At 48.7% G+C, this 14,669-nt stretch overlaps 1 protein-coding gene across 2 annotated transcripts in view; it reads right to left on the bottom strand.

Moving 5' to 3' along the window:
• Positions 1-3,614: 3,614 nt before the first annotated feature.
• The window catches only part of LOC148816305 (LIM/homeobox protein LMX-1.2), a 72,524-nt gene continuing 61,469 nt past the window's right edge, over positions 3,615-14,669 (bottom strand). For both annotated transcript variants that reach the window (XM_088940529.1, XM_088940530.1), the window contains 6 exons: positions 12,038-12,270; positions 9,555-9,733; positions 8,846-8,923; positions 8,479-8,545; positions 7,076-7,237; positions 3,615-5,196 (listed from right to left, as the gene is read on the bottom strand). In XM_088940529.1, the coding sequence (XP_088796655.1) occupies positions 5,039-5,196; positions 7,076-7,237; positions 8,479-8,545; positions 8,846-8,923; positions 9,555-9,733; positions 12,038-12,270 (877 nt within the window). In that variant the 3' untranslated portion in view covers positions 3,615-5,038. The remainder of the gene's footprint in view (positions 5,197-7,075; positions 7,238-8,478; positions 8,546-8,845; positions 8,924-9,554; positions 9,734-12,037; positions 12,271-14,669) is intronic.

The raw sequence follows: 14,669 nt of genomic DNA, 5'->3' as shown, positions 1-14,669 counted from the left end.
ACGATGCCAAGAATAAGTCTGATTTTTTTTTAAACAAAGAAAAAAAAAACACCATTTCGGTTCTTCCCCGTGTGTGTGTGCATGTGTGAAATCATCATTCGATGTTCCTGTTATTGTCTGCTTTCCTTGCACCTTCCGAGATACAGTTGACTTTGGGTGTGTGTGCACGCGTGTGTCATGGATATAAAGTGATGAATAAAGTGATGATGGAAGAATATTCCCATGACCCTCTGAGGCTCGAACCTGTGTGCTGCACTCTGACAGGACTGCCCCAGTACAGACAAGCCTGCCATGTTATGCAATTTGGATGATAACAGCATAATGACTGCCACTTGAAAGCACTGGGACAGCAAGCTCAAAACTTGCATTACACCCAAGAGATTGTATTTGTGATCACGGGACTAACGTGAATGATTAATTACATAAATTAGATATAAGACCAGGAACCTGAACAAATATTTTATTTTTGTTAAACTCCATGCATACTTTTGATCACATTAGAACAAAAACATACTTTGTACTCGTCCCAGTGATTTCAAGTGACCTCACATTTTGGGACACTTTCACCTTAAGTAAATTTCCAAGAGTAAAAGTCAGTATTTTGTTGCATATTCCTTTGAGGCAATTACTGCATGAATTCTGAAACCTGAGCTCACCCAATTCTTTGTGAAATTGCTTTGCGTTTGTGCCTGTTCTTAGGGTGTTCTGCCTACAATTATTTCTTCAGCAAGTAAAACTGCACGATTGCATTTAAACCTGGAGACTGGCTTGGCCAGTCGAAGATTCTCAGTTTTTTTTCCTCTTGGTGAACACTTAGTTTGCTTTGGCCATAGGTTTCAGGTCATGTCGTGCTGCATGAGATTTTGCGCCTAATAAATATGTAAGCAAATACATTCTGCTGCTGCCATTATTAGTTACATCACCAATAGAGACGAGGGAGACGGTTCCAGAGATGTTAAAACACAAGCATCAGATTCTGCGCTGTTAAGACATCAACTTTTAATATAATCCTATATTTCCTGTTCCAGACAGACAGCATGCATTTGTATTCCAGAGCAGAAAAGAAGAGGTTTTGACTGAGGTAAAAATATACTGAGATATATCTGTGGAATAAATGTGCTCCTTGCATCTATACTGTTACTTTCATCGGATTTCTCATGTGTAGGACTTACAGCCATTTTATACCGTACAGCAGTGGTTTGAGCAGCTGTCTGTGAGCCCCTTTTTTGCCTTTGAAAATGCTGTGTGGATGGACTCTGTACTCGTAAACAGGAGAGGTACACACAGCAGACAAAGACAGTGCAGTGCACACCGATCTTATTGTCTCTCTGCCATTTGCACGCTGCAACCAAACACCAGGAGTGGCCCTGAGAGCAGAACAAAGCGCAGGCCGCCGTCATCATGAAAAGCCCGGAAAGCAACTCCAGCTCTGGATGACACTGTTGCAGCAACATTTAGTCTGCAGAGAATGATGCAACAATTTCATAGCCAGTCACAGTGGGCATCATCTTACCGGTCATTTACTTCCCTTTCACCGATTAATGATTTATTTCTTGATATCACAAACTAAAAAAGAAGAATATCAACAAAACCAATCATATTGGCAGTGAATCTTTGCACTAATATAATCGCACAGAACCGTTTTTACTTGTCCTGCGGTGTTAAAGGGAAGTGATTAACGGACGTTCAGGAGGGACAACAGCGACAAGTCAATCAAACCCAGCTGTTCCTAATCCCCATCATATATGATTTCGAACACAAGCGCCTCCCCTCGTATGTGTCTCAGCCCATCTCCACCCTGCAGCTGCCCCCTTGGGCTCCCTCCACTCTGAAAGGCTTTCGAAGCTACTCGTCCCGCGGCCAGGAGGTCTGCCCATTTACACAGAGGGTTCAGCCGAACCTGTCTCCCCAAGTGCTCCAGACATTCCCACTGCATGCGGTTCCCTAGTGAGCTCGTGCTCGCATGCAAGCATATTCACCAGCACTAGGGCACGTCGCAAGCCAGTTATGGCACAACCAGGACCAAAGGGCAGTGATACCAAAAATAATTCTTTGGTAATCCCACAGATGAACCTCAAGCCAGCTTTGACCTGAACGGGCCTCATCAGTCCAGCCCCCCAGGCCAAGGCCTGTATACTACAGAATCCTGATTTGCTTGCAGGAGGTCTTAATTGTGGCCATTAAGCTATTCAGTCCAGCGATGGCCCTGTAGCATCTTGCATTGCAGGTTACCACCCGGTGTTTCTCAGAGGCCAGGGCTCGGTCAGTCTGTGTTGGGATGCCTGGAGGGAAATCAGGGTGTGGTTGTACGTGATGCTGGTGGACCAGTAGGTGGCCCTACTCCCTTCTAACCTGAATTTTTGGACCACGGACCCAGTGTCCAGGGACACCGTGTGGTAGGAGGCACTACAGATGTTAAACCGAGGTCCTAACTCCTTGTGGTCGGAGTAGGGTTGTTAAACCCTTGGACCTGTAAGTGGGGGTTCCCAAAATGTCTCCCTTATCTAGTTTAGAGAAGTGATTTCTCGGTCCTCCTGCGCTGTTGCGTTGGCGTTGTTGAATTAATTGGGGACTGCTCCTATACGTAAAGCCAATTTGAGATCCTTTGGGATGTGCTATAGACATGCAGAAAATTGATTTTTTTTTTTACCCACTTTTGCAATTAACTAATCAATCGCCACTCTGATCTGTCCTCCCAGGTGATGATGATGTCACAGGCTTAATGGCCTAATATAATTTTCTTGTATTATTCCTCTGGACATGCTACATTGTTTCACTGTTGTGGTACAGGAATGGCCTCTATCTTTATTACAGAGTGTGTCTCATACGTAGCGCAGATCATAAAAGGACTGACAGCACCTCGTGGATGGTATGTCAGCTGTTTCGGAATATTTCCACATGTAGATAAATGACACACATGAAAAGAGCTTGTATGTTTGTTTTCTCTGAGAATTCCAAAGGCCTCATTAATCTCCATTCTCAGAATTGGCCTATAGCTCCTCAGTGTTGCTTTTCTTATTTTCGAGCAAGAGGATTTTAGAGGCCAAATGGCCTTGAATGAAAGTGTGTATTTAATTTGATGAGCTCTGATACGCATGCAGATCCGCTCTCAGGCTTGCATCCAGCACAAGTGGGTCGTTCAGCGCGTGTGTAATAAACAGCTGTCATGACCGCTGACCTCCCAGCTCCCTCGTGTCTAATCAATGGTAGCCATCTCAGGGAACACGTGGGACTCATGGAACAGCTCTTCTTTCTGCCATTGCCTCGTTTATGGTACAAATCAGCAGAAAGGCATTATCCTCCCTTGATTGGGCAAATGTCTCTTGGTACAGCTAAATACGCCACTCTTTCTGGGCCAGGGAAAAGACTTTTAAAGTAGTCTGACCCATGTCAAAGCTCAAGGACAACAATTAGGGAAAACAAGGCCTTCTGCAATGCTGCTGGATGCCCCTTCATTTCTGCAGCTGTTAAACCCTTTGCTTTCGTTGCTGAATCTGCCAGTTTCTCGATGACTGCAGTGAGGCGCTCTGACTGAGGCTGCAAAAATTCCCCTCCTAATGGAAGAGGATGCAGCAGGCATTGAAGAAAGGATTATTAAAGAAGTCTGTAAGGAATTCACTTAATTAAGTTTAATTTTTAATACTTTACAAACAGTACAACCTGAGATCCAGTTGAACATAGTTTTGTCATCACCCTGTAATAACATTTGGAACGAAATGTACAAAAAAATCTCTTTATGGTCCAAATCTGGAAGAACTGCTGTCTTGTTATTTGAACAAGCTGTGTGAGGTTACTCTGCAAGTGCATTGTATGTCTACTGCTCTAGGAAAAAAAGTTCTAACTTTTTAAACTTCTTTTTTTTAAATATATATGTATATATTTTTTCCAACAGGTAGGCTTTGTATCACAGAAATGGTGCAAAAATAATTAAGCTTTACGGATCCTAGGAAAAAAGTGTTAGGTTTTTCAGAGTTTATTTATAATACCAACAGACTTTGGTAATTTAGCAAATATCAGCATTAAAAATGCATTCTTAACAAGGTCTTGTTGAGCTCAAAACAAATAAATAGTACAACATTGCTGATTTACAGCCTAGTTAAAAAATCAAAACCAAAATACTAGCTTTAATTTCAGAATTAAATGACATACAAGTAAAAGATAACATGTTTCACTACTTTACATTGGGAAATTCTTCTTTTTAAATAAAGCTTTTCAGTTTTTGAAGTACCTTCAGGCACACGTTGTAGATAAATAAATAGGAGGGCTTCCGTCTTCACGTGCACAACTGGTTTGTTTTGGACAAGTGGCCCCTTATATACACTCAGTCATTGCTGTGTGACCTCCAGACCCAAAATGTCTTTTTCTCAAAACCATACACTGTAAGGGCTACAAATGATCAAGATGACCTACGTGTGTGTGCACTGAACGTTGTGTGAAGCAAAACAAAAGAAACAATCATGAAAGTCCAGACATCACATTTACATCTCAAAGTCTCACAAGGTTTTTTTCCATTTTTTTTCTAGTTTAATGTTCACAAGTTAATGGTGGGAGTCATGCTATTAGGGAAACGTGTCCAATTCCCAGCCTTCAGATGCAGTATTTGGTCAACTGACATGTTTAAAAATCGATTTTATGTATATTATGTTAACAAGTTGGGGGGGGGGGGGGTCTATTTTCATAAAGTCGTGTACAAATATCCTACAGATATTAGGTCTATAAAACAGTTGTTTTTTTTCTCTGAAAGCTGCTAAAGTCTTGACATCTCCACGTCTTTGCTGTCGAGAAGAAACAGAGGCGTCCATTTTTCTCCACGCAATTCACCGTCTTTTCTCAGCGTTTTGGCAAAGAGCCGGGGAGAGGAGAAACAGTAAAACCGTTCACTGTTGGCTGTTTCTGTGTGTGCGCATCTGCCGTTGTTTTGTTTTGTGTGTTTTTTTTATTTTACGTTTTCTCGAACTCGAGAAACCGCAGGGTTGTGTTCACAGCTGTACTGGAGGAGCGAAGATGGCGCCCGTCTCGTCGTCCGCGGCCCCGCCTTTCACGAGGCGAAGTACGAGCTCTGCATGGAGTAGAGCCGGTCGATGGGGTTTCCCACTCGGGCCTGCAGGGAGCCGACCTCCGAGGAGGGCAGGAAGCAGTCGCTGAGGCTAGTTAGGGACGTGTCGCTGTCGATGTCGTGGAAAATGGAGTCGTTTCCTGTGATAGTAAAATGAGTGGGGAAAAAAAACTATTTCAGTGACGGAGGAAGGCGACGGCAAAAAATAAAAATAAAATCGCCGCTCCTATCGAAGGAACGGTCTGATGAAACTGAGAAAAAAATATTTCGTTGCTGAAGGGAGCAATTACACTCACACCCCACACCCACCTTCAGTTTTAAGCCCCTAATCAAACTTCCGGCGCTTTTATAGTTCTCGTTGGAAACTGGGGGAAAAATAAATCCTTTTCATGGAATAAAACAGTGCTTTTTTGGGTGCTAATGAAAAACAACGTCCGAAAAACTGATTCTTTCTGACGGTACAATTCACGGCAACGCCTCCTGCGAGTGTCTCTATACGGACTCAAGTGGGTTTGACGTTCTAATTTTTAGAAAAGCACCAACATATGAAATAAAATCTCGCTAAGCAAGCCTCCCGTGAGCAGCAAATGGGTCTTCAGGTGTCCTAGACTCCGGTGAGATAGGAGAGGAAATGTGAAACAATGCCCAGAGGTTCCCAGAAAGCAGTTAATTGCCACTGTTTGCCTCTTAAAAACTTTAATTTCGGAATTTTCTTGCGGGAGAGACGGTTGTTTTATTAGGTGCTTCAGGTCTAAATGACACCCTTACATCAGTAGGGGGACAGTTTGATGGCGCATTCATTTTTAATGAGTTGACAATGTTATTTGTTACTCTTTGCAGACCATAAAATTAGAAAAAAAAATCAGAGATGTGATAAGGGATTTGGGTTTTACAACAGGAAAAAAAACAGCTTTTATAAATTAAAGGAGACAGTGGTAATGCTGTTGACTGAGCTGGGAAACAAAGCATCTGCAGAATTGACAAATACAGCTTCACTGTTCTTGGTTTTGGGAAAAAAACACCTTCAGTTCTACCTTAGGCAAAGCATTTATAACAGGATTAGACTCACAAATTGCCTTCCTTGATTTACTGGAAAAGCTTGTGCTGCTAAATTATTTACAGTTTTGAGGTCTCCTGCAAAATAACCTGTATCTAAAGACCTGATCCTCAAACGTTATCTTCAGGCATCAGTGTGAATTATAAGGTATTTTAGCTGAAATAAGAAGATTCCTTATCTCTGAGTGGCTCTGTAAATAACACAGCCCAAATATATCATTTTGTAGTAATGATTATAATAAATATAACAATAATAATAATAATAATAATCAACGGCACACACTTTAAGGGTATCCTTGGTGCAATCTGACCTGGGTTTATTGGGTTTCTTTTGTATTTCAAAGAATTTATTACCATTTCAGATCCCACATGAAATGCTCCGTCACAATACGGGATCAAAACGAGTGACTCCATTTTAGGCAGGGCCTTATGCAGTCGAGGAATCGAACAGCCCTGCGCCTGCGAAGCTGTTCTTCATTCACGGAGACAGCCGAGGGTCAGCCATTAGCTGAAGGAAATTTGCTTGGCTCCTGCCTTTTACATACTGTACGTTCGGAGCCTTATCAAAGTGAAGACGAGTATTTGGGTTGACCAGTTTCCTTCTGCCTCAGTTCTCGCCTTGCACCTCTGTGGTGCCGCAGTAACTCCCCGGTGCGGTGGAGACTGGGTGCCGCCCGGCTCTCCTCGCAGGCCGACGGGAGGCGGCAGCCCTCCCACCTCACCCGCGGGGCGAGCTGGCAGTCGGGGGAGAGGCCGAGCGGGAAGCTCAGGACGCGCTGGTTAGATTGAAAGCACAGCGCAGGGGGATCGGGGACCCTAACAACGAGCCGCCTGCTCGTTAGCCGGTGTCCGCGTGGGAGGAAGGGGCGGGGGTGGGGGCTACGCCGTCGAGGCCGTGACCGCGGTCCGACCGCTGCTGCCGCTCGCGGGCGTGGGGGTGTTCCCGGAGGGGGGGGTGCTCACCGTACGGATTCATGTGGTCCCCGGGCATCTGCGGAGGGGTGAGGCCCTGCTGGAAGGGGTCCGTGCTGTAGCCGTTCTGGTCCATGGCCACGAGCTGCTGCTGGGGCGGGGCCAGCGGCGCGTACGAGCTCATCATCCCCTCCATCCGATTGGACATCACCTCTGCAACGGCAGCCGGGGGGGGGGGGACGTCAGCCGGGCAGCAGAGGGGGCCCGCCGTGCCGCCACAGCCACGTCCCGGAGCCGCAGCGGCCTGGCCGGCGAGCCCCTGCTCATGTCTCATTATAACCTTCTTATCATTCAGATTAAGTCTTATCTGCTTTAAGGTAATTACAGCATTAGCGGCATCCCATATCCAAGATAAATTCATTATCTGGACAGGGCCTCATTTCCTGCAGTGTTTTCCCAGTGGTGGTATAAAGTGCAACAGGGCCACCGTGCAGATAACGTTTCTGGCACGAATGGAGAGTTCGGCACACTGCGGTTTTATGGCACCGGTTGCCGATACTGTACTTATACTGCCGCGCGAAATGCGAGGGCCTCAGGCCGATGATGCAGGCGGCTAAAATAAACGTTGGCGAAATAACCTGGAAAGTGATATCAAGAAGAGCGGCAGCAGACTAATCATGTGTGTGACTCATCCAGAGCCCACTCGGCCCCTCTGTGATCCGACTCTGGGCTGAAGCGCCAGCGGAGACTCAGACTTGCGTTAATAAAGCTGTGATTGAAGTCCCGATCGCCAGGCTCTAGGCTGACAGACAGTATTCCTTGTTGTCAGGGACAGGGCCGTCCTGACAGCTCCAGGGAAGTGTCACCTCCGAGCGCAGGCCGACCCCCCCCCACTATGAGCGCGACCCCGCAGCCTGTCACTCTAGCCCTGCCTCACTCCCCGGCTCCCCTGGGCCTGGAGCGCCCGGAATCTCCTCCACAGGATGTGAAGGAGAGGAGAGACCTGGGGTGGAGGAGGTCATGAGCCAGCCCGCAGCGCACACAGAGACACAGGCACCCCCAGGGAGCAGGCAGCGGCGATGTCGGCAGCCGACGGCCCACGCCGGGGACATCTCCGCTCACACGCCACGGTCTGGCTGGTAGTGCCTTCCAGCCTGCGCGGGACTGTGCCCAGCCCTAACGCCCGCTACACACACACATCTTACAGTAAGAAAAGAGACGCACTGAACAGTGTGAGCAGCAGGACCAAGCGGCTCTGAAGAACCGCACTCCCGTGACGCTCAGGCTCAGTTTGAATGAAGGCCGAGCCGGAGCTGGGTCACAGGCGAGAGCACTTCCCTGTGCCCTGTCATGCTAACGACATGCCTCCCCCTGCTCCTGAACCGAATTCCCCTTGCTGTCCACCGCCTCAGGCTTCCACGGGGTGCTGAAATGCCCCCCCCCCCCAGAATTACCTTGGCCCAGCCTCTGCGAGTTCTGCTGCTCCTGCTGCTGCTGCTGTCTCCGCGCCAGCTTCTTCATCTGGAAGAAAGAGAGGTTTGCAAGTAGAAAACAATCCGGGATAAAGTGCAAACGCAAGGCCACAGCCTCCCTTCATTTAACAAGATCTCTGTTTCCCCCTCTCCCCCCCCCACCAACCAGAAAAGACACTCAATCCTGCTACAACTCGGAGTTTAAATTCTTTTGAAGATACCATCAGAACAGGAGGTGGATGCGGCCGTTAGCTCAGCTCTCCAAGAAAAGTGTATGTAAGGCTGTTCTGTGCCACGCTGCAGGAAAGGAGGCGAGCGGTCTTGCCGCAGGTACGGGTCTCTCGCTCACCTTTGCTCTCTGGTTCTGGAACCACACCTGGACCACTCGAACACTGAGACCCGTTTCTGCAGCCAGGGTTTCTCGGACCTGTTCAAAAGAACATTTTTTTAAAATCATTTACTGGACGGTAAGGAGAACCGAACGCATCGACAGTGTAAATACAGACACTTCGAAAACGACCCGGCCAGTGTCGCAGACCTGCAGACAGGCAGTCCCACAGCCCTGAGAGCCCTGCTTCAGGAAACCCACAGCTCTGAGCTCAGTCACCATCGAACTGCGCCGTTAGTCACTGGAAGTGCCGTGGGCCCCAGAGAGCACCCATCACCCCCTCCGTCTGCAGCCAAAGACCCACAGCCCACTTCAAAGCACCCGCCTGACGTAATGGAGGAATTAAAAATAGAGGAGTTTTTCTTTTACGAGGATTACACTGTGCTCCTCGTGACCATTCCCACTCCTGGCGTGTGGAATTTTACTGTCCCGCAGTAACGTCTCCACCGCGGGACGTCCTGGGGAGCCCCAGCAGCACAGAGCGAGCCTGCCCGCGGGGCAAACAAGGGATGGGGGTCACAGGCCCCTCATGAGGACCGCTGCTCCGCCTGACGCAGAGTCCCAGCCCCCTCACTGGGACAACCGCACCCCAGAACCCAGGCGCGCGCCCCTCTTGGCAGTGTGGTTACCCCAGCCGGGCCGGGGACTGGCAGGGCCCCGAATTCCTCACCTTCCGGCAGGGCTTGGACGACACCTCGAACGAGGCCTTGAAGGCCCGGCGCTGCTGCGTGGTCAGGATCGTCCGGGGCCGCTTCGGCCTGCGCGGGTCCTTGGCGTCGTCGCCGCCCTTGCCCGCGGCCCCGGGCCCTTTGCTCGGCTTCACATCCACGTCCTCGTCGTCGCTCTTCGCTGCAGGGAGAGCGGGGGCGTGCCGTTACAGCAGTGCACGGGGAAACGGGCGGGAAGCCATGCATCCTGATGATATAGTGTTAGACCCCAGACCCTGCACCCCTTGACAGCGCATTTGTCAGAGAAGACGTCGCGGCATGTGGTTTTAATCGGCGGGTGTCCATTTTTCAACGGGACGGGCGCGAAGAGCGCTTTGCCGTGAACGCCTGAGCGTCGCGCTGCCCGGGCCTGCGAGTGGGCTGCGCGGTTTCTGAAGCTGGCTCTCATTACGCGACAGATCTGTCACTGACAGCCGGTCGCGCTTTGATAAGAATCGTCTCCGCGCTCGCTCGGCCGGCGGAGGCGAGTGAAATGAGCCGACTGTGAAGATCAGGGCCTGATGGCGCCGGCTCGAGCGCGGGGAGCAGCGTCGCTGCAGTGCCCTGCACCCAGACTGCTCCAGCTGAACACGTGGGGGGCAAATGTAGTCACCCGAAAGCTCGGGGGGGGAGGGGGAACCCAACCAGAAACCCCGCAAATCTGCACAGCAGAGCACTGCAGGCTCCAAAACAGACGTGCAAAGAAAAAGCACACCGCTAAGTTCGAGATAAAAAGTGACAGGTCTTGGAATTAGTGACAACAATCGGCACATCCTCCTGCTTGTAACCCGTGTTAGGCGCACTGATAACAGCAGGTTTGACATAGACGCACCGCAGCTCTCGTTACAGGCAGGCAAGCGCGCACACCACCCTGTCGCTGGCCGTGAAGGAGCGGGAGGGATTTTCAGACACTTAACTGCTGGGAGCTGACAAGCCCGAGAACGTTCCCACACCGCGGTTTTTTTTTTGTGTTTTTGTTTTATTAAGAAATCTTGCTGCGCGGTCATCTTTCAGTTTAATAAGCACCTTTTTATAATGATCAAAGAGCATCTCTGTCACTTTAATAACACTCCCACCACCGTTACCTTTTTAATGCGCCATCGCAGCTAAACGGTTTACTGAGCTTAATAATCATTACGACCCTGCTGAGAGTTCCTTTTATTTACCTGTGGACGAAAATTTCATTACGTAAGAAAGAGCTTACAATTTGCTAAACGTAATAATAATAATAATAATAATAATAATAATAATAATAATAATAATAATAATAATAAAGTCATAATTTTGCACAGTGAAAACAATAAGTATAAAAGTGAAATAGCCTGTCCCCAGAGCATTAATTACACCGTCTTTAATGGAGAGCCTCCTCCTCCTCTATTCGCGCGTCACAAGTGTCGCTCAGAATAACACCCAAGAACATTAAAATACTTCTAAACAACACAGAAGTTTTTGGATCTCTTACATGCGGCTTTTTGGAATCTCTCTGAGATTCTCTGAGAACTGCTAATACAGAAATATTTACACTTGTAAACATTAACCGACTGATTTTGCAAGTCACAAAATAGAACTAAAGGCGAGATCTAGGATCCGAATTGAGCCTCGTCATTCTCTGGTTTAAAAAGACCTGAAATAATATTTTATATATCGAAATAAAGTGATTTGGTTATTGTAATTTTACAAAAAAAAATATTCTTAAATTTAAACAATTTTTGCAGGTCTTTCCGAGTTGTAAAAGTGGACATTTTGTCCGCTTTGCCCGAGTATTTAGAAGTCCAAGCGCGACCTGGGGGGGCATGAATGTTGTCTGTTCCTGATATGCGCGCACAAACAGCCCAGTTCGCTGTCTTCTGACGCTCTCAGTTGTTTTGGGGCGATTCCTGGGTTTCCTCTAGTTCATCTACGCTACACCCATTTATTTGACAACAAAAAAAAACCCTCAGCTTTCGTTGTAATAATGAAAGTGGGGGAACAGAACTAAAATTCGCAAAAGGCCTTGTCCCGGGCGTGCAGTGCACAGACGCATCTGACAAATTTCCCGATATTTGTCTCTCGTGAAAACTGGAAACAGATGCGGTTGAGCACAGGGGCTTGGCTAGATGCCACGCTAAGTTAAAAAAAAACTCCAGAGACGCAGACAGCACTCCAAGCTGCGTTTTACACTGTGGGGAACTACCAGAAATCACTGCGATCCAGCAGCTCTTCTCTTCCTCTGCGAGGAAAAGCTCTCCGGCTTTTCAGCCATGCAATGCGGTTTTTCTGTGTCGAGCTCCGACTTCCCTGCTTCCTCGGCCTGTAAAGATCTCAATGCTGGCTGGTGCCTCTCGAGTGGTGAACCGCGCACCGGGGAGCAAAAAAGAAAACACAGACAGAACCCGGGCCCGCGCGTCGCGCCCCCGTGAGGACGCGCGCCCGCCTGGCGCGCCCCCCGCGGCCCGCTCGGCCTCACCTGAGTCGGAGTCGTCGGGGCTGACGGAGCTCAGGAGGTCCTTCTCCTTCTCGTAGTCGCTCTTGCACAGCAGCTGCCCTTCCTTCAGCACGAACTCGTCGCCCTTGCGCAGCTGGCGGTCGCAGACGCAGCAGCAGAAGCAGTTGAGGTGGTAGACGCACTCCAGGGCCCGCATCACGAACTCCGTCGGGGCGATCTTCTCCATACAGCCGCTGCACTTGGCGGCGAACAGCCTGTTCAAACACACGCAGAGGCAGGACAGGCCTAAGATGCGGGTCCTGGGGGGGGGGGGCGCACTGTCCCCGGGTGCCACTGCGCTCTGGCGCCTGTGAGCTCTTGGCCGTTAGCAAACCGCCCGGGTCTATAAACGGGCACAGGTATGAGCCACTTTGGGATAAAAGTCTCAGCCAAATGAATTAATAAGAGCCATGTTTTGCTCGAGGTGAGCCCCGTCTCATCACTGGTGCTCCTGACAGGGCTGTATTTCAGAAGAAGAAGCCAGCGACAGCTCACAAGGTGCTCACCCCCTCGTCAGGGCGCACTGTGCTAGCGAAATGGAAAACATTTTATTCTCTAACGCTGCCAGGTTTCGGGTTCTCGATAGGTGACATTAAATTCAATTCTGTTCTTTCCTTGTCTCGGGCACTTCGCTGCGTGTCGGGTTGGAGCGGCTCCTGGGCTACAGCAGAGCCGTCAGTGCAGGATTCCTGGCTGCTTCAGTTAAGCAAATTAGGCTTGTCCATCAAAGCTTGTTTTGATAGAGAGGGTTTGAGGATTTTTCATCTCGGCTGATTCTGTGGGAAGGCTCTGAGCCTCACCTTTTGACAGCAGTTCATCTGTAAAACTGCGACAGATAACCCGACAACGGTTCAGTAAAGCTCAATTGTCAGGAGCCTCTGGTACAGAGGCGAGGGCTTTTTTCTGAGAACAGCCTTTTAAGACGCTGTTAAGTGATCTGGGATGGTCGATTTGCATTTGAACAAAAACACCATGATGGGTGGCAAAAATCCTAAAATATAACATTTTCTTCTCCAAGGCAATTAGTATCCTATTATCACGATCACAGGGAACGTTTTCTCCCGTCTCTCGTCTTTTTTTTTTATTTGACGCCTGAAAAAATGAAAGCAGAGCGGCTGAAGTCAGACCTGCTTAAAATGTGAAAACAAATTACGCAGAGCCTGCAGAGCAGGTTACGATTTAAGAGTAACCCAGAGACGGCAGAAAATGAAAAGAATATGCCCAGAAGACAACTGACTGTACTGGGTCTCTTCGCACTACGATGACAACAGCGCTCGCAATAAAAGTCGTATTTCAAGAGAGACGCACCTGGGGTTATCGTCACCCTTAAAACTAAATTATGCGTCCCGCACTACTACTGGCAGTCAGGCTTGTAAAAAGACTTTAAGGACTGTTTAAATTTTTATACAAAATCACTGGCTCTCGGAGGCCAACACATTTCACGGAAATCGCAAACTGTTAATGAGCCCCCCACACAAACACAAACACACACACGTTATGCGTTGTTGTTGTTTTTCTAATTGTCACTGTAAAACAATGAGCGAGATAAATCAGTCTTCGGAGTTAAAAAAAACGACCACCGTCACGGTAGCCAACCCTCTCTGCCTTCGGTCCAAGTCTGTATTTTCCCACACAAGTAATCTGGGAGACCAGACGAGACACAGACTTTCCAGCGGTTCCAACAGCCTGGCGAAGACAGGGGCGTCATCGCCAGAGGAAGCGCTTATAAGGGTTTTATATGTGTGGATCTCCCAGTGAAGTCGGGCTCTCCTGTCTAAGCCTTACGAACGCAACCATACAGCCATACAGCCATCTGCTGTTTCAGATGCACAGCTGAGTTACTGTCTACGGCCCAGCTCTCTTGCGAAGGCTTCAGACCTCGTCGGTCTGGGCGAATCGCAGCCCGCTGTTCGCACTGGCAAGACTTCGGCTCGTCTGCCGCACCGCTGTCCCCCATCTCCCTCGCCAACGCGGGCAAACATATTCTAATCGTTGTAATTATAAGCCGTTAATTAGGAGCTGAGAAATCCGGACGCTCAAGAAAGCCGTGCGAGGGGAAAAAAAAACCGGTTCCGCACATTAACTGTGGCCGAAGAGGCTCTGTTCATCGCTAACCGCGGTTCTACATTCCCAGCGCGGCGAAGGGTCCGACTGCAGAGCTCGTGGACACGCGCGACCCGGTCCAGTCATCAAGCAGAACGGGAAAAAAAAGAAAGATGCCCAAGAAAGATCAACAAGCACTGACATTTCGCACGGCAAAAACTGAAACGGATGATTTCAGGTTTTTGTTTCTTGTCACAGAATGAAGTGTACGCCACAGCCGGACAGTAAGGCCTCTCCAGAGCAGGGTGTCGGTGTTTCAATTCTCCTCAACTAAACTTAAAAACCTCTCATTTGCTCAAGAGTCTCTCAGTAATGCTAGGAGTATGAATGTCGCGAGTTATGGGGACTTCGACACCACAATTCTTTCGTTTCTACCCACACACCGGCGCTCGGGTCCGTGTCTGCGGGAGGCGGAGGAGTGAGGCTGGGAATTAAACTTCATTGACCCGCAGAGCTGCGGAGGGAGAACCTTTTAGGGTTCTAGGCCCTGCTGGGGCCCACACCCCACGGG

The sequence above is a fragment of the Atractosteus spatula genome, chromosome 23, assembly GCF_055471065.1.
Source record: "Atractosteus spatula isolate fAtrSpa1 chromosome 23, fAtrSpa1.hap1, whole genome shotgun sequence".
In the NCBI taxonomy this organism is placed as follows: domain Eukaryota; kingdom Metazoa; phylum Chordata; class Actinopteri; order Semionotiformes; family Lepisosteidae; genus Atractosteus; species Atractosteus spatula.
This window is presented reverse-complemented; position numbering and strand designations above follow the sequence as displayed.